This window comes from Homalodisca vitripennis, chromosome 1 (genome assembly GCF_021130785.1).
Source record: "Homalodisca vitripennis isolate AUS2020 chromosome 1, UT_GWSS_2.1, whole genome shotgun sequence".
Lineage (NCBI taxonomy): Eukaryota > Metazoa > Arthropoda > Insecta > Hemiptera > Cicadellidae > Homalodisca > Homalodisca vitripennis.
The window spans coordinates 29,845,543-29,871,758 of NC_060207.1; the positions used below are offsets into that span (position 1 = coordinate 29,845,543).

The 26,216-nt window shown below is 33.7% G+C and overlaps 1 protein-coding gene across 1 annotated transcript; it reads left to right on the forward strand.

Annotated features, from left to right (window-relative positions):
* The first annotated feature begins 17,174 nt into the window (after window positions 1-17,174).
* On the forward strand, window positions 17,175-23,632 carry LOC124356268. The gene is made up of 2 exons (XM_046807482.1): window positions 17,175-17,317; window positions 23,325-23,632. The coding sequence occupies exon 2, from the start codon at window positions 23,325-23,327 to the stop codon at window positions 23,604-23,606; it is 282 nt and encodes a 93-aa protein (XP_046663438.1). The 5' UTR covers window positions 17,175-17,317; the 3' UTR covers window positions 23,607-23,632.
* The last annotated feature ends 2,584 nt before the right edge of the window (window positions 23,633-26,216 follow it).

A 26,216-nucleotide genomic window follows, 5' to 3' on the forward strand; every position in this document is an offset into this window, starting at 1 on the left:
CATGAAGAAGCTGCTCGACACTTCCTTGTCGATTCCTATTCGCTCAGACATTGCTCTGATAGTTGACTGACAATCTTTTTGAACAAGGTTATCGATCTTTTCAATGTTAGTATCAGTTTTTGTCATGTGTCATTGCTCTGATAGTTGACTGACAATCTTTTTGAACAAGGTTATCGATCTTTTCAATGTTAGTATCAGTTTTTGTCATGTGTCATTGCTCTGATAGTTGACTGACAATCTTTTTGAACAAGGTTATCGATCTTTTCAATGTTAGTATCAGTTTTTGTCATGTGTCATTGCTCTGATAGTTGACTGACAATCTTTTTGAACAAGGTTATCGATCTTTTCAATGTTAGTATCAGTTTTTGTCATGTGTCATCATGTGCGTTTTCATGGCCATTTTATATTCACTTAAACCATTCAAACACTTGTGTTCCTGATACCGTCATTACCGCTTTTCTGGTTGTAACATCACAAATTTTACACTTGCAGATTTTTGCAGTTTGAAAAGAAATGTCATATTCACATGTTGTTCTCAACTTTTTTCTTACGCAAAGACTAAGTGTAAGTGCTTATAACTGGCACTACGAGCGGAATAATTACGGGAGCCAGATGTAACTCGAGGAGGGAGTCATGTAATCAGCTGTACAATATTCAGCCTTATTGCATTCGTTCTATGGCTCTGCTAGTACTAATCTAGTTATTTTATAGCCACACCTCATAATAAACACTCGTATATGATAATCCTCTCAACTAACTATCTCTGTATTAGAACAGTGGAATAATCAACTTTTCTTGTTTAAAGCGGGGTAAATGTGGACAATAAAGAAAATTGTGTACGCTCAGAGTGGAACCAGGTTACAATGTATTGTCTAAAAATTATCATAAAGCCTGAAAGAAAAATTTCAACAGAAAAGGAAATGCTTGAGGAGTAGAAGACTGTTTTGAAAGAGCAATTCGTATAATAAATGAAAAGAAAATAGATCTTTTTAATTAAGATAAGTGTTAGCCACTTCCTATTTTGTACACAATCTCCAGATGTAGTGTACAATCTTAACACTTTGGCTAGCGAAGGACTCATATCTAGTGTCGGAACACCAGTTTACACTTTGGCTTACACTGACAATCCTCTCTTATTTGTGGAATCTTCATATAATTCTGTAAAAGGCATGTCAGTACATGGGCTTGCCTTTAAATTGGCCAAGTGCAGTGCCTTATTGCTGTTGAAAATTTTAAGATCAAGGTAATTTAAGCTCCAATTGTTACCTTATGTTTCCCAAGCTTTGCTTTTTGGAAAATTTTTAGCTTACTGTGTATTTATAGGTTGAAACAGCACTGAAGAAGGTGGATGGAGGTATTAACGTTTATCTTGATTGGATAATCAATATTTTTTAGTAACCGTGACTGTACTTGAAAATAGTTTGCTTATGCCTTTTTGATTACATGTTTGTTCTTGATTCTGTTTGTGTTTCGATTCAGCTTTAGCTGTGACCACCCAAAAATCTCCCTTCAAGCTGCAGTAAGTGAAAGTGGCTTTAAAATCCCCTCTTCTGTTGTAATTATTCTTATTGTGATGCTTGGCAGCTAAAGAGCTCGTGTAAGTTATTTTTTATTTGTTCACTATTTAGTGTTGGTGAATTGTCTTGTTGTTTCGGTCAGTAAAAAACATTTATTTGGTGAATACCTTAGAAAGTGGTTATGTCAGAACATTTCACAGTTGGCAGATGATGTGAATGTAGGAGAATCTAAATTTCTGCTTTCATTGATTATACCAGGTTGGTATTATATTCAGTCTGTGCACATTTAAATCAGCTGCATCAAACAAGAATACAGATGCCAAGGTTCAGCTTTTAGATGTACAGTGGCATGTGCTAGTCTCAGAACTGTTAGTCATGTGATACAAAATTGTTCCAAAAACATTTAAGCATTATCATGCTGTATGTGGTTACTGCTTTTCCAGTCATGTCTTTCCTTTTCTATTTCCGCATCTTTCTCTATTTGTTCCGTTTATGTTCCGGCAAAGCCTTTGATACGCCAGAAGCGGACCTTTTCCTGACATACATTATCATTATTTAGCAAGAGTTAACACACAGTTTTATCAGCATCTATCACAAGGCTACCACAAAACAGTCTTCATACATTCGTATTAATAGTCAAAAGTAAAAATATCTCAGTGGGATTTTTTAAAATACTAATGCATTTAAAAAGCAATTAATATAATATGTTGATTAACTACAAGGTATATGATACATATATTGTATCATACAATCAGCAAACGTTTAGTTTATTTGGTTAAATAAATAAGACTTTTTAAAAAGTTTATGTTAAATTTTTTTTATTAGTCCACAAGCTTGTTAAGAAAAAAAACTTGAATGTATTCTGTCCTAATTCTCACACGAATTATTATTTGCTACTTTTAAGTTTGAAAATAGTAGGTTTATTCTATTTAATTTATCACTGATATTTTTTTTGTCATTAGTTTTACAAAATGTTAGTAATCTTTTATACTACTGTAGAAATAAGTTAAGACTTGTAGTGAAAATATATCAAAAGACAGTAAAAATCACGGGAAACATGATGTTTTAAAGCTATTCATACAAAACTCTTATATAAATTTATGCTAACTAAATGCGTGTTATAGTAACACAACTTGTGTTTTCGTATGTAATTTTGGAGTACAGAAATTAATGTATATGTATAACTCTTAAAGTTTGTTATATTACTTGAAAATATAATTTTAAACAAATAATATTTTTATTGAGTTGTAATAAGGTTAAAAGTACAAGACACAAAATTATATTTATGTATAAATTTGTCTGTGTACTTTTTCCGGAATCCATCCAATAAAAATGTATAAAGTATTATACTCTTTATAACTATATATACTGTATTGGAATTAAATAATAATTTGGGATACTGTAGCACCATTTTAATAAATTTCGTTTAATGAAAAGTAATAAAAGCAGCCTTAACTGTAGACTACAAATTCTATTTAGTTTTACACAGTGGATGTTGTAATACAGAGTTAGTTGGCTTTATTTCTCCTTCAGATTGTATGTATTAAGTTGGTTATCATCTAACTGGGTAGAATATTGAAATAGTTTTGAATACATTACGCAATTTTGTTGACACAATTTCCTACATTCTAATATTGATTATTTATAATTAATTATTTGGTACTTTGGGATTATACCGACCACACCAGTATGAAGAACACAAAAATAGAAATTTATAGAAACAAACATGATAGAACGAAAAAACAACTCTTCAATTACAAAATTACAAACTTACAAGCATTTCCAGGTATTGTGATCGGTATTGTTGTCGCTGTTATCTTATCTTTCTCGAGAATCCTGATTACGGCAGGCCGCGCGGCATCACGTGATTTGCACGGTACATAATTACCTTTCCATTACAATTCAATTTATATTTCTGATTAGCCCCTCTAGAATTTGATATTTTACTGATAGGTACTATCTCGAGGGATGTTTTTCTTTCGTCGACATCAGCGCGGGGCAGCACCGAAGGTGCTGCCGAAGCCCGCGCTGATGGCCGGAGGCACTCGCATTTTGGGTGGCGGAATGTGATCAAGAATAAAAACAAGTTTTGAGTGTTTTTTAAATAAAGAGTTTAGTTTGGTAAATGTTTGTTTTTTGTTGAATTTTTGTGTTTGGAGAAATGTAGAGGTAAAACACGGAAGTACAACAAAGCGATGCACCAGCTGAACGGGCGGCGAGACTCTGCAATCACGTTATCTACTAGACGCTCGACTTTGACCTCTGTCTGAGGATGGGGAGGGGTTTGCGATAAGACAATTCCTGTTTTATATTGACGAAATATTGTTCTACGCTAATCTAGTAATCAGTAGAAACAAAATGTGAAATAACGATTCATGTCTGGGTGTGGTCGGTATAATCCCAAAGTACCAATTATTTTAACGATAACAAAAATGTTAAGCATTTAAACTGAAATATTTTACAATTTACACTTAGGGTGCTTCAATAATTCAAACAATTTTTATACACTGAAATTGTATATACAAATTAATATTATGTTGAAAAATTTGGATGGATAAAATATGTAGAATACAACAATTATTATGAAAGGCATGTTTTTTACACTAGAAATATTGTTGTAAATCAATTAATTAGACATGAATACTTGTAAACATATAGTTCAGGAGCCATTTTTTATTGTATAAGAACAAATATATATGTTTTTTCTTGAAATGTATGGATAAATTTTCCTCAGAAAGAAGTCAATTTCCAGCTACACTAATTTTGGTTGAGAGTATCGAAAGGGTTAAAAGTATGAAATAATAATTTTGTTCTAAGATTATATTTTTCCTAGCTTGATAGCCTTAGAACCTACCTTAGAACATAGCCTTTATTTATGTGTGTGACCTTACGTTAGACACAAATAAATGTTACGTCAGTGTCAGTTAACCAATACAGACACTTGAAGTGGGAACCTTCAGTCTATTTATCTAGTTGCCTGATGGTGACATAATTGCTGTCTATGTGTCTGCCAGTCCGTTTTAAGTCCATCAAACTAGGAAAATTATAATCTGAGAAAAATTATTGTTTTATATGTTTAACCCGTTTGTTACCCCTCATTTCAAACCTCTACCATAACTTTACTAGCATACCTGATAACAATCAATTTCTTTCTAGCCAAACTTCTACTACTAATTTCAAGAAGTTTGTGTTCTTATATGCTTCAAAATGGCTCTCAGCTCTTAGACTAATAAGCTGTGGAAGTGTTTAATCAATGAAAATGCCATTGTTTAATGTAACACTATAAATTACATCTTTGGTTGGTATATACTCGTAGACCTGATCTATGTTACAAAATTATAAAAATTCCCAGCATTAACATGCCTAAGTGTATATTGTCTATTATCATGATTTTCTTATATCTATAGCAAATCTTTTTTACTGTAAATCTTTGCAGCGTAAAAAACAAAATTGTTACTTTGATGCATAGGCTTTAATGGAATTATTGTGCAATTTTTATTGTGATTAGTAGAAAACTACTGTTTTACTGTTGAACTGTTTATGTTTGTATTTAACTATTAAGTTTAATGTTACATCAGAGCTTGTTTGGTATTAGTTATTTTTACAGTATAATTTTATATACACAAGTTTATCTTCGATGAATTAAAACATAGAGTTAAAGTTGTTCTTGTCAATAAGTGATATTTACAATCACATTTATTTTGTTTGGAAATTATAAATTATTGAATTAGTAATAAGTTAGTTATGTTACATTCTATCAAAATATGTTTTGTAAGATTAAAAAGATTAGTATAGTTTTAAATTGTCATATTTTTTTAGAACGAATTGGTTTCGTTGTTATAGGATAAGTTCAAATTTAGATTTGGGAGTTTAATAAGAATTATTGTATGTTAGTGTACAAAGTCTGAATAATATAAATGTAAGTTTGATCATCATTACTATACCAGATTAATAACATATAATTATACAATACAGTATAAGTTAAAATTGACAAATTAAAATATGTACGTATATAATAGAATAAGAGGGAGAGTCAGTACAGTACAAAATCAACAGCACTGATAATAAATGCCAAGGTCACATGCTGTGTTGTCTAAAACCCAAATCCAAAATCCATTGCCTTAGACTGCAGCCATTGTCTAGTATAATAATAGTAAATGACTTGTTGGAATGACAGGTGAATCTGCTTGTCAGTCAATACCTGTGTTCTTGTCAATCAGATTGTATAGCTTTGTGCATTCTAAATATTGAAAACCATGCACTGCATCTTTTAAATAAGTTATATATATATATTCATACCATAAAGATATACAGTATTGTGCACGAAATTGTGTTTTTGAATATTTTTTGTTATTTAATTTGACTTGTTTGTATTCAATTATTGTTATTTTTTTGTATTGATATGAGGCAGAGTGGTAGAGAAAGCTTAATAGCCCTAACTCGTCTGTTTAATTTCAACTGAGCATGCTTTCTTCTTTCTTTTTTTTTTTGCTTTTTATTCATGAGTTTCAAACCAAATTAGTCATGTTACTTGAGGGAGGACATCTACTATATAAATAAAATGATTATAAGTTTTGAAACTTATACTACAAGGGCTTTTTTCAACATCCGATCTTATGCCATGACGCCCAGACATGAGGCACGTCCGTTGAGAATATATAAAGAAAAGATCTTGACACTTCAGAAAATTCCACTTATTGTGAATCTAAGGTTTTTTCTAAGCACTTTGTCAATTTGTTCAAAAAGGCCGTCTGGAGCGACAGACTTGGGTCTTTGACTCTTCTTTATCGTGCATGTCAGTTTGGTAATCATTTACACCATCCACGTAAAATACAATCACTCATAATGTTTTCTCTGTAAACATACCACATTCTCCAATGGATCTTTGCTGCACTATTCCCCTCGACAGTGACAAATGTTGTGGCGGGGCAAATGGGCATCACCACGGTCTCGGCATCACGGTGTTAGATCGGAGTTTGAAGAAAAAAACAGCTTTTTTATATTTTCAATATAGCCTAAAAACTAATCAGATAAGGTCATTATTTTTATCATATTCATCATGATCTTACTTATCCTCAGGATTGCTTCTTTCAATGAGGTTGTGACTTGTTTGAAATGCAAGAATAAGTGTAATATTATTAAATTATGTCGTCAAATTTATTTATATAAAATTTTATTGTTGCCGTCTTTTTTACTGATTATGTTTGTGTTAAAATATATATTTAAATTATTTGTAAGATGAAACTAATTTATAAAATATGTGTAATAAATCTACACGTTTTCCCAGTCAAAATGCATTGTTATTTATTAAACTTTTGAATACCTTTAGTTTTTGAAGTTTTGTTTAACCTTTTTAAAATTAACCATCAACATATCAGTAGTTTGTGTTTTAAGTAATTTTATATTCACTTTTATTTATTTGGCTTTCGACCCGAAATCTATTTATAGCTTTTATATTGTTAAATGTTTTAGAATTGAGAAATGATTTGATCAGCAACAGTGTGAGGAAGAAGAAATTGTGCAGTAGACAGCTCACATTTCATGCAACTGACATTTGATGGCCAACTGTCTGATATTATTTTGAGTTTGTATATGCTATTGCTTAGGGTGTTTAAGTAGAATTTCTTTTTACAAAATTATTAAAAGACATTTAACAGAAAGACAGAAATGTCAACCAATGCCTTTGTTTATATTTTCTCTGTCGATTCACAATTTCACAGTTATAGCCTACCATTAATTCTTCTAACACTTAGTGCATTTTTAACAAACAATGTTATATAATTTGCAGTTGTAAAATTTTAAGTATATTTTTCAGATTCTTTTAAAACATAAATAATAACTTTGATAAACATAAATATAGTTTGTGGGTCAGTAAACAATTTTATTCCTGCAGAAGCAACATTATTTTTTTTAAATCTATATTGTTTAGGGAAATATTAGTGATTAAAAGTCATTTCAGTATCTCTATTTGTGTATAAGATACAATTTTTTTCATTAACCATTACAACTTTGATAAAAACTAGACAGTCTTTTTGCCATGAAAAATCTGTATTCCAAGGTTCTAAAAGGGTTAATACATTCATGTCTTTTAGAAGCATTGATTACCCACTCGGTTTTTACAATAGCTAGCAAAGGCCTTTAGTGATCATGTACACTACTTGTTTAATTCTCCAGTGACCACTAATAGCTCATGAACAATCAATATTTATATGTTGTTTTACCTACAACGGCCATTTCATCAATATGTTTAAAGTGTTAACAGTTTTGTTAAATAACTCAAGAGTTTAAACAATTAATTATATTATAATGGATTTTCTGTGTTGACCTAAAGCCTTTTATTACAACAAAAAGAGCTTATCTGAATCATTAGAAGGCCAGTTCTTGTGGGAAATAGTGTGGGCTACTTGAGTCATATGTTAAGTAGTACAGTTGCACCTCAATTATGGAACCTAAATAAATGAATTCCTCAAGACATACATTTTTCTAAATTCTCCTTGAAACCTCATAATTTTCATGTTGTTTAACATAAAAATGTTTGTGTATTCAGGGAAAAACATTTGTAATTTTTGGAGGAACCTCTATATATTAAGAGAGATGACAAGTTTTCAAGTTCAAACCTGGAATTCCCAAGTTGCAGTGCATATTGTTTACTGCTACAGTGGAGCTTAAACAGGGCCAGTTTGTATAACACTTGTTTTAAAGTTAAACCTGTGATTTTGTAATGTTGAAGAAAATCAATTTCCTGAAAATATGGTGTAAATCATTCTTGCACCTATAAATTAATGACTATTATGAGATAATTGAACTTTAAATTAACCCTCAGTGGCTAAGAGTTAGTGGCTATATCAGGAGCTGGGAGCTCCCAGAGATTGGGAGCCAGACCTGGCTAGGTGCTGCAAATGATCAGGAACCCTCAGTGGCCAAGAGCTATATCAGGAGTTGGGAACTCCCAGAGATTGGGAGCCAGACTTGGCTAGGTGCTGCTAATGATCAGGAACCCTCAGTGGCCAAGAGCTATATCAGGAGTTGGGAGCTCCCAGAGATTGGGAGCCAGACTTGGCTAGGTGCTGCAAATGATCAAGGAACCCTCAGTGGCCAAGAGCTATATCAGGAGTTGGGAGCTCCCAGAGATTGGGAGCCAGACTTGGCTAGGCACTGCTAATGATCAGGAACCCTCAGTGGCCAAGAGCTACTATATCAGGAGCTGGGGGCTCTTAGATATTAGGAGCCAGACCTGGCTAGGCACTGCTAATGATCAGGAACCCTCAGTGGCCAAGAGCTATATCAGGAACTGTGAGCTCCCAGAGATTGGGAGCCAGACCTGGCTAGGTGCTGCTAATGATCAGGAACCCTCAGTGGCCAAGAGCTATATCAGGAGCTGGGAGCTGCTAGAGATTAGGAGCCAGAGCTGGCTAGGCATTGCTAATGATCAGGAACCCCCAGTGGCCAAGAGCTATATCATGAGTTGAGAACTTCCAAATGCTGTGAACTGACAGGGACCTGAAATTCATACAGAGTTTGTTATTTTACATTGCAATGATTTTATTTGGAACATGCTATAGAATCTTAAACAAATGTTGTTGGCAATCCAAAATCTTTTTAAATATACTAGTTGTAACTGTAGTAAAAATGAGAAAATTAAAAAGGTTAAAAATACCAAATGGAGATTTCAAAAATATTTCATTATCTTGGCACATTTAAAACCAAATGTTAGGTATGTTATTGAAATCCAACAAGAAAGAGTTTTTTAAAGCTGCCATTTTTGGCTATGTCTTATGTTGATCTATTATAAATATGTCTAAATGTTGATGTTATGTTAAGCTAAACCAATGATCTATGAAGAATGTATATTTTTATATTATTAACCCTTTAAGTGGCAAGGTTGGAAATTTATGGCTGAGCATAACTCTATTATATAACCACCAGTAACTGTTCATTGTGAGTACGTTGCAAGAGGGAATCATATTAACAATTACACAACTTAACTGAAACTTTTGTATTGGTTATAAAATAAAAACAAACAAATCACATTCATAAAATTCATATGACCAAAATTATAACATTAAATAATTATAGTATTAAAAGTAATAGTATTAAAAAAATTTAAATAAAAGTAACAAATATAAATTTTGGAAACAAGATATTGAAATATGTATTTCTTTATTGATTTATTTAAAGTTTTTACAGTACATTACAAATATACTCTAAGAACGTTTTATATGTGTTTTTCGCATTTTCTTACTTATTTATTATAAATGTAAATGTTTACAACGCTCATAAACAAGCTGGTTACAAACCTGGCCGTAATAACTGTTGTGACCAGATCCTACACAATCAACATTCCATACAGCGGCATTGGCATGGAGGCTGGACTACGAAAAGGAATTCAATAGAGGTTTCCTTTTTTTTCACCAACTTACAGTAACGCATCTGCCTTTACTGAATCTTCATAGGCGTAATTTGGGGGTGGCAAGGGGTGGCAGTTGCCACCCCAGAATTGTGGAGCCGGTATTTTGCCACCCCAGAATTTTGAAGTAAATGTCTAAATAATTTACATATAACTTACTTAAAACTGGAAAATACAAGTCTACCAATAGGGAACCTTTTAACTTTATCAATTCTCCATTAATTTTTGCTTAGTTTAGCACAGAAAGATAGCACGTCTTTTAAAAACTTGTAAATCATAAACTTAAAATGAAATATTGGTGTAGTAGAATTTACGAAATGAAATAAGGAACATTAAATGCGTGAAGAGCGAGAATGAGCAATGTAGGCTGCTTCTCGTCTGCCGTCTGGAAACGGCAACTCTGTAATACACAGTTGGCGAGGGGAGATTTGGCAACAGGGCACCTGTTGTAGTATATTGTCTTTACAGCTAGAAGCAGACAACGTCTGTCGTGTCGCCTGCCTACTTTAACCTTACTCCTCTAGTAGATGTATTCGATTAGTGCAGTTGCAGTACGATGTGAAATTACATTTCAAGTGAACCGTCGTATGATTGCATGGACTAAGAGATGGTAAGTTTTAGTTCAGTTATTTCTTATTTCGTAGGTTAAACTTAGGTGTTGGTCAGTTTCTGGAGTTTCCCCATCTTTGTTTACATCCAACTAGGCCTAATGCTGAAAAATAGAAAAATCTTTTTACTGACTAGATTTCAATAAATGGCCCCCAAAAAACATAACCTCAACATTCTAACTTTATTAGTTCTGCCAGTTAGTTCTGCATTGTTTACGGTTTATGGTTTTAGTTGTTTAAACATTTTATAGGTGTAATTGGTTGGTATAGGAGAAGTTTTTGCATATATAAGGGAAGTAGCTTGTTTTATAGTACGGTATGGAATACTAGGTTTATTTTTGTTTGTTTGGCCACCTAAATGCTTTTACCGATGTCATATAACCTCACATTTTAACGCAACACTACTTTAACCTATATATGTAAAAATAACAACGATACCATCCAATCACCTGAAATTAAGTAATTTCAGCTTATACCTCTAATTAGGTTATGTTACTGTCATTTTAATAACTCCCGCCTTCCTGTGTTTGACAGCTGTTTTTTGCAATGCCGTGGCTGTCAGGCTGCAGACGTTTGTGTCGAAGAGCCAATGACTAAAAAGGTCATACAAAATAATTAGTAAACATCCAGATCTTTTATGGTCTTGCAATTATTTAAAATACATGTTTTACAATCAACTCGTAGAGTAAGGCACTAAATGAACTTTATCTTTAGGCAAAAAAAAGATTATGTGTAATAAAAATACCAGATTAATAGCAAATTTTAAACTATTTCGAAACTGGTAATGTAGGCAGACTTGGGTTTTCGTGTACGCCTACAGCTTCTTAAGTACAGTTTACAGTATGCAAATAAAAAGTATGACTGTTTTACTCATTGGCTGTTAGGCTGTGTTTATTCCGATACAAATTTTACACAAAATTTCCCAAAAATTACAAAACAAAACTTTGGTAGATAAATCAAAATAAAGTAAAAATGAAGAATAATGGTTTTTCTTAAAAACACCGTTTTTGAGATATCTACCATTTTGTTTTATTAAAATTTTTATTTATATCTCGAGAATGTTTTGACCGATTTAACTCAAAACTTGGCATGGTTTTTATCTAAATACAATATCCATATTCAGAAGAATTACCAATTTAATTCAATCATTAGTTTCAAAATGATTGCCATTTAAAATTTCTTAACCTAAATTGTATGAAAACCATAAACTTGAAGTCAAATGTCAGGGCATCTTTTTTTGTTGCCCTTTCAATCCCCTATCAAATGGTACGATGTCAAAACAAAGAGATGAGAAATAGTGTCCACACAATAGCGCCCAAAATCAAAAAAATTGTGCAAAGCCTATGCATGTTATATTAGACTTGTATTAATTTTAGGTTTAGGGACTCTGTGTTCTAGTAGCATTTTGCCATTATTTAAATGTTCTTTTGCTATTCTTAATGGGGTTTTTTCAGGCTCAGAAGAACAAAAAAGGGCAGAGTTCGTTGCTGTCCTACTTTAGCTCAGGCCCAGCAAACAAAAAGAAACGGTTAGAAGATGAACTACCAGAAGGAGTTGTTTTGGAACATGAACCAGAACCGGCTGTAGTAGACGTTTTAGATTCGTCATCGGCTCAGTTAACAACCACAACTACAAATGAAGATACCACAACTACTCCTACAGATGAAGTGCAGAGTCCTAGCTGTTCCTCTAGTTCATCTGACCAATTGACAATCACTGTAATTAATAAACGTGATCCTGCTCATGGCCCAGGTTTGGCTAAGGCGTTTTTTAGGGAAGGCTCATTCCAACCACGAGAATTAAATTTCCCTAAAACGGATGGTAGGAAATTTAGGCCAGAGTGGTATAAACTGTATCCTTGGCTGGAATACAGTCCTCTAACTGACAAAGCGTTCTGTTTTGCCTGCCGTTCGTTTTACAGCCCAGAAGAAAAAAATGCAGAAAATGTATTTACACTCAGTGGGGTTTTCCAAATGGAAGAAAGCTGTAAAAGTATTTGAGAATCATGAAAAGAGTAACTCGCATCGAAGTAGTAACACTAAACTCAGTTCTTTAAGAGAAGCCGACAAAAGTGGCACTGTTATTGAAAAAGTAAATCAAAAGTATTCAGAAGAAGTACAAGAAAACAGATTGTACTTAGAGGCTTTGTGTGAATCCCTGATATTTTGTGGGAGACAATCTATTGCTCTAAGAGGTCATGACGAATCTACAGATTCAAAAAACAGAGGAAACTTTTTGGAGCTGATGAGGCTTCGTTCCAAAGATAATAGTTTAGTAAACAAATTCTTTGTAGAGCATCGCAAAAATTTTCAATATACTTCAGCGACTTTCCAGAATGAGCTTCTGTCCATAATTGGGGAACAAATTAAGTTGCACATTGCCAAAGAAGTTAAAGATGCAAATGTTTTTGCCATTATAGCTGATGAGACCCAAGACATAGCAAAGCACGAGCAAAGTAGCTATTGTCTTGAGACATGTTAATGATAAACTAGAAGTTCATGAGTCGTTTGTGGGGTTTTACCGTGCTAGAAGAACTGATGGCGATACACTGGCAAATGTACTTAAGGACGTTTTGATTTCACTGGACTTGAATATTAAACATCTGCGTGCTCAGTGCTATGATGGGGCTTCGAACATGAGGGGTCCCTACAAAGGAGTGGCAGCTAGAATTATACAAGAAGCCCCATGGCAAATGTACATTCACTGCAATGCACATATATTGAACTTGTGCATTGTAAGCTGTTGCACAAGCGTGAATTCAATAAGAAACACCTTCTTTGTGCTTCAAAGTCTTTACAACTTCATTGAGAAATCAACTAAAAGACATGCTGTTTTTGAAAACATTCAAAAAAGTGCAAAAAGCTTTAGTGGTGGAACAGCAACATTTGAAGTCTTTGAGTGATACCAGATGGGCTTGCCGTGTCGAAGCAGTGCGTTCTTTGTTAGATAATTTGATGCCACTCTTACGACACTACGAGAGATTTCTGAAACAGACCCTGACAGTGGTGGACAAGCCAATGCTTTGTTGAAAAATATGGAGGACTTCAACTTTGTATTTGACCTTCTATTACTCAGGAGAGTTCTAACACAATGTGACATACTGTCAAAGACCCTTCAGTCAAGCAGTGTGACCTATGAAGTTGTGAAATCTGTAAAAAAACAGCACACTTGAAGTTTTGCAATCCTCAGAACAGATGAGTTTTTCACCAAGTTGTTCAATCACTGCACAGAAATTGCTGACACGTGCGGGTTTAGAGCTGCCGGAGTTGCCAAGAAAGGGCAAAATTCCCTCAAAAATCGGGGGTGGGAGTAAAGCTCCATTTGAATCTGTACAACAGTACTACAAAGTTTCAATCCTCTGGCCAGTTATTGATATCCTAAGCGAGGAGATAGAGGCCAGGCTTCAAGAAAACAACCTTAGATGTACTTAACCACTTAAGCAAAGTTCTAGGTGGAAGTGATATAGACACAGCCAGTGTACAGTATGTGTGTAAATACTATAGTTTTAGACTATGACATTCTTCTGTCTGAACTAAACTGTTTTAACAGAACGGAGGAATCAAGAAGCAAAAGTATCCAAGAAAGAGCTGACGTTTTTTTGTACAAACATCTTTGAAAAGTGTGTTCCCTATGCTTTTTGAACTTTTCGTTTGTACTTATACAATTCCAATGAACTCGGCATCGTGTGAGAGATCCTTTTCATGCTTACGGCGGTTTAAAGACATATACTAGAAACTCTATTGGCCAGGAGAGGTTGTCTTCGTTAGCCCTTTTGGCTATTGAAAGGAGTGTAGAAATAGACATTTCAAAAGTAATTGATGACTTCAATTCAAGCCAGAAGAGAAGGCTTCATTTTGTTTAAAACTAACTTGTGGATGCAGTCTGGTTACATGAATAAAGTGAAATTTGTTTGATCATGTTTACTTGAATTTTTCCTTTTATAAAAAACAAACGGGCTGGGCACACATAAATTAAAATTGGGGCACACTTTTGAGTTGTGTGTGAACAATAATTACCTCACTTGTGGACCTTGTGGTTTAGTTAATAACTCAATTCATTAAAAATTATTGTTTTAGGCTAAGTTGTTAGCAGTAAAATTTTTTGTAAAAATAGCTTGAAAAAAGCTTAAAAATACTAACAAATTTAAAGCCAGTTTCTTACAATTTTCCGGGGGAGGGCCCCGGACCCCCTCCACCTGGGGGGTATTCCATACCCCCCAGTAGATCTCTTGCCACCCAGTTAAAAAGCTGAAATGACGCCCATGTGAATCTTCACTGTCTATAAATAAATTAGGTACCAGGTTGTTTATTAAATTGCTTCGTGTTTACAGTGTGACTGAGAACTAGAGCGATAGCTCTACAATGTTCACTTGGCATTATACGCATCGCGTTGCTCAAGATAAAGCGACGTCTTGCTGCCGAGAATAACTAGAGGTTCGGTGTCCAAAATTGGGCCATAAAATATGTCCATGGCCCATTGATTAATAGAGTAGCCGCTTGCTGCGGCCTAGTCTCTGATCCTACTTCATTATTTAAGCTGATGCACCACTCTTCACCGCCACCGGTTCGGCCCGCTGTTCTGTACATAACGGTCCTAGGTTTATCCCACTCCACTTGCTTACCGTCAGACTAGTAATTACGAGACCGTGGTCAGTGGTTCGGAGCTTAACTGCCTTCTCATCCCCAATAATTAGTTTGATTTGCTAAGAAGAGTCGAAGGCTAAACTCGATAAGTTAATATGGTAATAAGTGTTTAATGACTTCAACGAAAACTCTCTTAACGTTTATTTAGCTACAAAATTAAATTTTGTACAATATGATTTGTAGGAACGAGAAGTTCGACAGGCTGACTTGAGGTTAAAAAAAAAATCATTACATTGCTTAATTAATACCATTGCTTTTCCATAGGGCCAGCATTAGTTGATGCGTGGCTTGGTGCAAAGGGACTCACTGGAATGCAGTGTGGCATGTAGATAATGCATAGAAATTATATATATATATATATATATATATATATATATATATATATATATATATATATATATATATATATATATAAACACACGCGCGTGTGCGAGTTGTTAAACTGAAAGAAATTACGTAAGATTAATTAATAATAATAGTATACTGTATAGGCTTTTTTGGTATATATATATATATATATATATATACCAAATATATATATATATATATATATATATATATATATATATATATATATATATATATATAATAGACTGGTATTTATAAAAGTTGTGTTTATACAAAAGCTCTCCATATTGTTATTATCATTTATCTGCAAACCTAAATACGTTTTTGGTGCGGAGCTTCTTGAGCGCGAGGAGGTGCCATAAAAGCCGCAGCACACCACCGTCCATCCGCTGGACGAAACGTCCAGTGAATGGATGTTATGGAATCGCTCACCGAGCGATTTTTACTAAGTTTGTGTACTTTTTCAGCTGCGCAAGCGCATGACATTATTTCAGAAGACACTACCCCGCTAGTTCCTTGCTGCGTGGTGTCTTTATTGGTCGCTGTGCCTTGTCATCCGTGTTATTTGAACCTCAAAAATTAGCTTTTGCTAATTTCTTATTTTAAAACTCCTTTTATTGTTGACTCTTTTCTTGGTATATAGTACCCTTTCTTTATTAGTAACAATGTTTTGAATCTTTTTTTAAATACACAAGATAAAAATATATATGAAATAAAATACAAAATGCAGATATTTCTTGTATTTTTTGTAGGAAAAATATAAATTTTGAGTTTTGATGAATTTATACAATTATGTTTTTGCCAATATCAGCTAAAAATACCTTTGGGATTTTGCTGGTTCTTAATTGTTAAAAAAACCTACCGCAAAAATACTGCTAGCCGTTATCTGTGTATGACCGATTTCCTCTATTTCATGTCTTCCCTCTTTATAACGTTCTCTATAAATGTCAAAACCTCTTCAAATCGTTCTTCACTTAATGTAAATACCGTCCAACCTCTCTCGTTTCCCTCTAAACCAGCTCAAAAGGTGAAATCCACTAAACACTTTCCTTTATTAATAATGAGGTGCACCCAATGTTTTCGTTTACTAACTGAATACAGTAGGGCTGTAGTTTCGTCATCACTGTCCATGGTACACTTCTCACAAAATCACTGCTACAACGCGGTACACTAAGGGCCATCCATCATTTCAATGTTTCCCTGACGGAGATCACAACTGAACTGAAAGACGAGACGCAAACAAATTCGTCCGTCCATCCGATGGATGAATTTTTTCAGGTAGTATCCCGTGGACGTCCAAGGCAAAACATCCGTTCAGTGGATGGATATACATTTGCTGTGATGCGGTCTTAAGTCTGGTCCTGATCGCAAAGCGAGTGCCGGTGTCCAAATCGAATTTCCGAAAAAAGAACCATTAAAGTAAACAAAAAGTTTTTAAGATGTTTTATTGAAACATTTTGGTGGATACAAAGCTCCGTAAGCATTTAAAAATGAACACACAAAACGTGTATTTACAAAAATAAGAGTATCTCATGGAGCTTTCCTTTAATTAGAAGAATATTTTGTAAAAACACTACCAATTAAAACTCATTATAAGTGTAAGATCGTGTCTCGAGTAAAAGGTCACTGCCGCTGCCGCCCACAAGTCGATCCTCTGGTCCTATCAGCGGCTACTGGCGGCCACGCCTGCCCGCAAAGACAATGCCGGTTGCGTCAGCCCAGTGAAAGTGTCTGGGAGGTCAGCGCGAGCCGACTCAGACCAGTTTTTGTGATCCTCATCACCGACCACCAGAGGTAAGTCACTGCTTGCACTGCTCTAGGGCTCAGTTGCATCACTGCAGCTGCAGCTACACTACAAGGTTAGGTCACGTGTCCTAACCTCACTAATCGCGACGCGTGTAGCTTGCAAATACTCTTCTTTCTTTCACATTCTAAGTTACTTTGCTACCCGTCTTGACAACCGTGCGCAGATTGTTTACTATAGTTATAGCCTATGGACACATGTACACAAGCTGGCTAAAACCTTTACATAGAAAGCAAGACCGTTCTGAAATATATTTTTATCTCCAGCTGCTGATTTCTGACAAGACCACAATTTTAGGTAGTCATATACCGTAGGTTGAATAGAGAAACTGGAGATGCACATACATAAGAAGCAGCTAATGCGCATGCGCGGCCTAGTCAGTACGTTCCGCCAACCATCGGTGTTCATCTTGAGAGTATTATCTAAATACATATAACATACATGTTGTTTTGATTGAACTCGCTGAATTTTTACGTCACTAAATTATAGGGTTGTCTGTTTCTGAAGGTAAGTAACTAAACAACTAGACCACAGACAAGTTACACAAGTTGTCTGTGAACTAGTCACTTTCACTACGATTGAGTTACGAAACTGTTAATCGTACTTGATTAAACATTTATTTATTTCAATACTGAAACTTGTAAATAATAGAACTTGAATAATTTGTTAAGACTAGCAATGTTTAAACATATTACCCCAACTACTTTTTGTTTGGGGCCAATAGCCAATTGAAGATAAAACGAAATCAAAACAAAAGCCTTATAATACATTGACTGTATGTCTTGCAATAGTAAAATAATCCAAACTTTATATACTTCTCGGACATTCAGCTTTATTCAAAAGTAAAATTGAATTAAATTTTTTGTACCATTCATTAAATAATTTGTATAGTAGACTTACTAAATTGTTTAAGAGAAAATTTTGGCCTCGTATTACCAAATGGCTATTTTATATAATTATACTTCACAACGATCAACGCTTGGAACCAAGAACAGGTACAAACTATGTTTTTTCTCTAGTGTGTTTTATTTGTAGTTTGTAGTGAATGTTAGTATTATAAACAACGGTATTCAAACCGTCAATGTGTGTCATGAAATTACGTATCACTGAAAAGGTTATTTAAATTATTCAATGGTGTTAAAATTCGAACATATCCAAGTTTATTTTATTTTTCGCTTCTAAGACAGTTCATTAGTTGACCATCAAGTGGCAACGATAAATCTTAAAAACACGACGTTAAGTAGTTTTTAAGAAACTTATCTGTTTGTCAATTCTCTTCATGGTTGTATATAACTGCACGACAAAAGACCCTTGGTATTGTGGATTTGTCCCGAGTTACATCACGGTGTTACCTAAGTGTAAGGTGACTCCTTTGTGAAAATGTTTACCCTTTTGTTTATTTGTAGCTTTATGATTCTGTCATAAAATATGACATTTAAGTTATAAAAACTAAATATCTAAAATTTGCTTATTTGCATTAATTGCTTGTTAAATAATACAATTTAACATGAAGTCAAAAGTTATTGTTACGCAACTAAACAGACATTCTAATAACATTTTATATATTGCAAAATTTACAACATTTTACTCATAGTTAAAATTAATTTCTATTAGAACAAGTAAAGCTCAAGGAAGTAAAAAGTATATCTTTCTTTTAGAAGGGTTAAACATTTGGAAGAAAACGAATATGTAGAACAAATAGACTTATGTAAAAAAATCTTAAACCGTTCAATGCCCACCATAAAATACTCTTCATTTAAATATCTTTTACATATTCTCATATTTTTATACGTTATAACAGTTTAAGTCATGTACACTAGAATATGTTTTGAGTTCAATTAGAGTTCAAGTTGGTTTAAGCTACGTTGGAAATTCGACTAAATAAAAATTATCAAAAGTATCCTTGAGAGACGCTTTATATGACATAAACAGGGTGACCAGACGTCCGGCTTTAGACAGAAATGTCTTTTTTTAATTTGTGTCCTCCTGTCCTCTCGTATTTTGAAAATCATGTAAAATGTCCGACTTCACGGTAGACGCTTAAATGTTCGGAAATACAACATCACATTCTTTCACTAAAAAATTCTTTCGATTTCTGGTCTCGAAGATAGAGATCATGGAAATATATCGCAGCGCACACGTAATGCCATGACATGTGAACTGCTGTTAGATTCAGTTGTATGTTGAGTGTTGTCTATGGTGTCACTCACTCGCTGTTGTTTCTATCCGCTCAGCTGCTATAGTGCAATTACACCTTAATTTTCTAGGTGTTATGAATGATAGGTTAATTTTGTTATAGTACGTTATAAGTTTTTCTGTTATACTGATAAGTTCTGATACACATTTTTAAGAAGTTTTTTTAACTACTTTAAGCAACTACTATTCTTACAAATTTGTCATACCTCTTGAGGTTTCATGATGCATCTCAGTTATAAGGCACTGTAGAATTTAACGGAAAAGTGTATAGAAAAACACGTTTCAAAGAAGTTATAAGCAATTTTTATCCTTATACTTTTTGTATATAAAAGTATCAAGTGGCATTTCAAAGTTCTGAACAGAAATGGTTGTATCTCAGTTACTAAACATCATATAGAAAAACAAAAATAGTCATAAGAATTTTGAGGTCGTTTACGACTCTGTTATTTCTACAAGTTAAAAAAAATATCACGTTATGTTTCTAGATGGTTGCTATACAAAGATTAGAGTAGTAAACAATAACATATTGAATCAACACAAGTAAATAATTATACGAACATCAATTTCTAACCGTTTAACTAGATCACACAACCAAATCAAATCTACCTTTTGAGACATCTATTTATGATCATAACAACTGTTTTCAAACTATCAAGATGATGATGTTTCTAAATGTTTAAAGTATATAGAATTTTAATAAGCCAATTGCGAGAATCCTTATACCATAACTTTTACAAATTAACCTTCAAAAATAGTACGGTACTAAAAGTTCAGTTTGAGATTTAGAAAGCAGCTACACATGCAATCCACTTTTCTACCGACTATGCCGGAAGGGAGATTCTATAAAGAGAAATCAATCTCTAGGACTGAAAATATCCTTGAGATGATGGTTCTGTAACGCATACCTCAGAAATTACCAACCGACGACTTAGAAAAAGTAGTAGGCTTGCGATTCGACAGAGAAATTGATCTACTAGCAAAACCTGGAGAATAGCCATCGTTCCCACGCAAGTTTCATAACTGACAGAGCATATTAACGAACAATAGCTTTACCCTGCTATTGTGGGTGTCCATGGACGTTACATAAATAAAGGGTAACCACAGCAGGTCATGGTGCCATTACTCAGTAAGGAAGTCATTTTTGTCTTGGGTAGAGGAAACAAATGATGCCTGGCGGAAATAGCCTGACTGTCCACTGTTCTACTTTCTTTTACAACATCTCGTAATATGTACTAAAACTCCTTAGAGAAAACATAATTTTAAAGTGGTTAATAATGTCTTTTCAATGAGTGCGTAAAGTGGGTGGGATTTAAAAGATTAGTTCGTGTTGTATAAAACTTATGAATCTTGGCATTGTTTTAAGTAAGCATTAGTATTTTAAAGAATAGTTATTATTTCGGTCTGCTATTTAATTACTTTTTCTTACAAATATGAGAGATTCATCTTAGGTGTAACAAACCTCTCATAAGTGCAGGGAAATTTTATTTGGTACTAAAAGTTATCTCGTGATTGATAACAATGCTAAATTGTTATGGTTTCTAAAGGGGATCTGTGAATAACATCAACCACAGTGCTAATTTTAGAATTCCAAATTAAGATCCCTTACAATTGTTTGTAAGTTGGTTATAAAACGGAGAAAGACATGTGACAAAACTATCTCAAATATGTGCCTCGGCATGTATACGAGTTGCTACGTATTTTTGTTAACGAATTTATGCGATATAACCTATGTTGTTGCTTGTCGATATAAATGATATTTTTCATCATTCGTTCAACATCGAAAGAGCTTATTCTTATTATTTTGTAAATTTAAAAGCATTCAGCGCTAGAATTGAGACTTTTTAAGCCAGATGTGGCCATTCACTGGCTGAATGGATCTATAATATAAATATTAGGTATATAAAAATTTGCATTAGATTTGGTAAATTGGAGTGAATGGGGGAGTATAACAAGTTAAACTAACATTTCCATTTCTAATAATTTTAAGGTTGAAAATACCATGAAGTAAAACACGGTGAAGGAATCATCCCAAAGTGGATGAAGATATGCTTTCTTAAAGCAAATGTTATTTTTCATCCAAGAACTGCATATTGTTGGAAATGCCGATTGTAAAAATTCACTAGCTCCACATAAGAATTAAATATATCGCAGTATAAATATTTATCTTATTTTGTTCATTACTGTAAAATTCAATATAATATGACACACTAATACAAATTATTGAGCATTTCGCATTGAGACGTGAAAATTGAACAGCGGTGGAGCCTTGGGAAATGTTTATTGCAAAAATTTAAGAGTAGCAAAGTTTTTAATTTTAAGAGAAGGTTTTCTACGAGAGGATGGTATTTAATGTACTTATACATTAGATTTCATTTTTAACACCGTATGGAAAAATACTAAAGTATATGTAACTAAAATATGCAAGCTTGTAGAACTTATATTTATCTATTAAAAAAACTCTTAACCGAATAAGATTTTAGTTTCTTGCAAAGTTGAAATTGTGGTCGACAGAACCAAAAATGAGAAGACAATTTTTTAAATATATGAAAATATTGCAAACACCCTACAATTGGTCACCTTTAATTGGTCTTGTTCCTCAACTTTAAAATAAATATATGCTTTGAAAAAATTAAATAAGTAGATAATCACAATTTCAAAAATATGCCTATACTTAAGAAAATGTTAATCTTAAAAGTTATTAAAATTAGCATAACATGAGATGTATTTTATTTTCAGCTTTTAGTATTTGAAAAATCAACGATTGTGGTTGCCAAAGTACCACAAACAAATATGCCAAATACCTTTGAAATAGTTAAGATATTTTGTAACACACAGCCTCCATAAATAAAGAAAGAATGATAATTTTTGAGGTCAATGTCCTGAATGACCAGGTTCACACAGAGATCAGTATTGGTCGTAACACTTAAGAGTAGAGGTAGGTGGCCTCAAATCCAGTAAATATTTTGGGATCAGAGGCTTGTAGAGGACAGGTAGTTTCAGTGACCGGAAGGTTTCTGGCTACTCACTACTTGGTCACTTGAGTCAAAAGGTCTTGGTTTAGTTTACACGTTGTTGATACACTTCCTTGACCTTGATACACTTTGGGTGCAATTTAGTTCACGATTAACTTATACAGTTTTGGTTAGTTTGGATAATCATTATGTTCTAAGATAAATTAGTAAACAAATAAGCGATACTTTAAAAAGGAATTACTACATACTAAAGATAACTACTACATACTAGCGGACTATTAGTAACTTTGAAGGTTGATAGTGGTTATCAGCTTACCTGAGAAAGATATCGAGAAACTTACAGGAATAAAAATTACATGTATTAGTTACAAACAGTGATCATTTTTCACTTTTGCTATACGATGCTAAAAATGTGTTATTTTAAAATAACTAATTTCGTTGTATTCTTTGAAAACATTTAACTGTCGACGACTTAAAAATCCTAAAACGTGTTAAAAGGAGTTTACTATCACAGAAGTTGCTATAACTTACTGAAATTTTAAAAGTCCCTAGTATAACAGCGGTAATATATATGTTTTAGTATAAAACACTTAGTCGATCACATAAGTTTATACACGAGTTTCTTCAATGAACTAAAACTTGCGTGCCAAAAGTGAAACGAAATAACAACTCTTTTATGCACACAAAGTTAGGGCCTTATGGTTCTTTCTTAGATTTTTATAGTATAAATACACATTAAAAAAATTATTTAATTTAAAAAAATTATTAAATTTAAAATAATTACTCAATAATACCACCAATAATACTAAACTAGGCTCATGCAATACAGATGCTGGGGTACCTCATGGTGGCGACCCTGGTGGTCGTGGCGTCCTGCCGACCGTACGACCCTGACGACCCCTACCTGGACTCCGTGCTACTCGGCAAGGACGTGGACTTCGAGGCGTTCTACCCTCGAGAGGCGTACGGCGTGGAGAACGGCTCCTCACGACCGTCTCACGGCCACGCCAGCTTCTACCAGCACCGTAACCCCGCTCTCGTGGACGCAAAGAACAGCCCAGCCTACGGCTATCGTTTCGACGGGGGTCGACGATTCAATTTCGACGACTGAAGGCCAAATAAAAGCGCTTACTTCTGTATAGTTGTAATTATTCCCTCTGCTGTGCTCATTATTGCGAAGTAATTACAGTATCCTATTACAAAAGTAGTTTTAAAAATCATATTGCCAGATAAATCCAAACACTTATTGACTTTGGCGATACAGAATAACATCTAGACCATGTAGTTTAGTTTAGCCTCAGTGTGTGCATGTGTTCATACGTCAGTGTGTGATCACTATTTGGTGTTAGGGCTTGGAGAACGATTAGCCTTAAATGTTAAAGCCGCAACATATGAACTGCTAATCAGTACAAATTATGGAGGTAATATTCGATGGTAACATCTAAAAAAGTGCAATCAAAATACTATATAAAATTTTTGTAAGCCATTTTCCAATGGAATTGAGCATTCTCAACGCAGACGTAAAGATAACAATACAAGACGTGAGAAGTAACTAGTCTTAAAGTAACAAGAACTTAAACTTTAAAGGCCCGCTACTGAGATAAATATTAAAAACACGTGGGAAAAAAGTGGCAGTGTTTAAATTCTTCATATAAATAATATACGTCTTGAAGCATAAAACTAACTAAAGCGTAACATTTTAATATTAATTATAAATGACACTTTTAAAAGTTAAGTACATGATACAAATCACAAGCATCAGGTGACGCCATGAAAAATGTCCGCTAAAGTTATTATAAAAAGGCAGTAGTGAAATTTTTAAATTACATTAAAAGACCCCCTCCCATTAAGAGTACCCTCCAACCATTTTTGTAAGATATAAAATATAAAACAATATTTTATTTGTATTTTGTCAAGTCTATTAAAAGTTTTACTGACAATAAAATTTATTCTATTTTATAAATTAATTTATTTTAGTTTTTTAGTCCAAAGTTAGTATTTTTAAGATTGAAAATATAGAGCAGTGGGTGTAACTTAAGTGAGTAAAGTATCTTGATCACAGAAAATCGTCCTTCAGAACGCATATTTCATATACAGGATGTCTTAAAGAACCTAGCCCCTTTTTTAAATTTTTGAACAGTCAGAGATACAAAGAATAACTTCCGAAGCGTCTATACGACCGAGGAGTTATTTATTTATGAAAACTTCAATGTAAACGAAAATAGGGGGTAGTTATCTAGTGACACTTATTTTGAAGAATAGCGCAAACTAGATGTCTCTAATGCTACCGTGTTCAATTTACAAGGATTTTCGTTTTAAAAGGGCACGCAAGTTAGCTGCTGGCTGCAAATCTGAGGCTCCTCTTGTAACATGGAAAAAGTTTAAAACTGCGTCATAAACAGGAATTCATCTGAAATCAATACATTTAAAATAAATAAACATAGATTTTAGTTTCTCAATGCTAATGAATTGTAAAACATGCAATTATATTTTAATATTAATCGTTTATTATTTACTATATTCTTCATATATTTTATATAAGATACTCTATATTGAATATAAATTATGAACCTGTAATGTGGATGTTAACTTTAGCTCCAGTTCACCTTCCTATTAGTGCAGCGTTTGAAATCTCTCTGTCACAGACTTGACTCCTGGAATCTGGAGTCATGTTCGTCGTCTTCTGAAGAGACCAAAAAAAGTCAGTGACGAAGAAGCTCAAACGAACTCCTTACATCGTTTCGACATCAAGGACACCCCGACTTCAATAATTCCGAGGACAATCGAGGTGAAGAGGTATTGTCATTGCATCATCAGGTGCACATGTGTGTACAATCGTTCGTTGCGTAACTCTAGAAAAATCCGGTTCACTTGAATCTAAAAACTGCTTAAGCAACAACGTTTTATTCTTAAAACAATTAATTCAGTAAAGAAACTCGAGCAATTGCTCAGCAAGAAATGTGCTAGCTGTTTTATTTACGTATACTTCAGTAATTGTGTAAAAATATAGAAATAGCAATAATTTTTTGACGTGACAACGTCTTAAATTAGGTTGCGGCTCGGAGTCACTCATGAAAAAGTGTAACGCCCGGTAACGTTACGATGCCCGTCCAGTGGGTCCGCCGCACGGGATCCGCACGGGATAAAGCAGATAACTGTGGGTCCGCCGCACGGGATAAAGCAGATAACTATGTTTATTCGTGAAAATGTGGAGTGCTTAGATTCGTCATTTACAACAACTACAACAATAAAGGTAAATAATTGTACACTGATATTTCATTATCGTAAACTATGATTGATTGATTAATTGTTAGATTGACACAAAAGTTGAGAAACTGAGTTTATAGGTTATGTCATACTATTGACAAATGTTGGTAGTGTTAAGTAAATTATTAGTTTAAATCACTCTGCAATCAATCGTAATTCAGTCGATTGAGAAGAAACAGCGCGTATTGCTAGTCAAACATTTAAAATAACAAATTATAACCTCTAACCTGTCATAACAGTGCGACCAAACAAACGAACTAAACCGACCAATCACCACGCGCGGAGTTAGAATTTAACTGTGTTTAGCAAGAATTTCAAATTCCAATTTTAGTAAATGTTTTATTCAACTTTACCATTTACAATAACAAATTTTAATTAATTTCAAATTATGTACAATGTTTTAGTAAACAAAATATATTTCTATAGTTAAAATTTGTGCAATTCTTATTTTCAT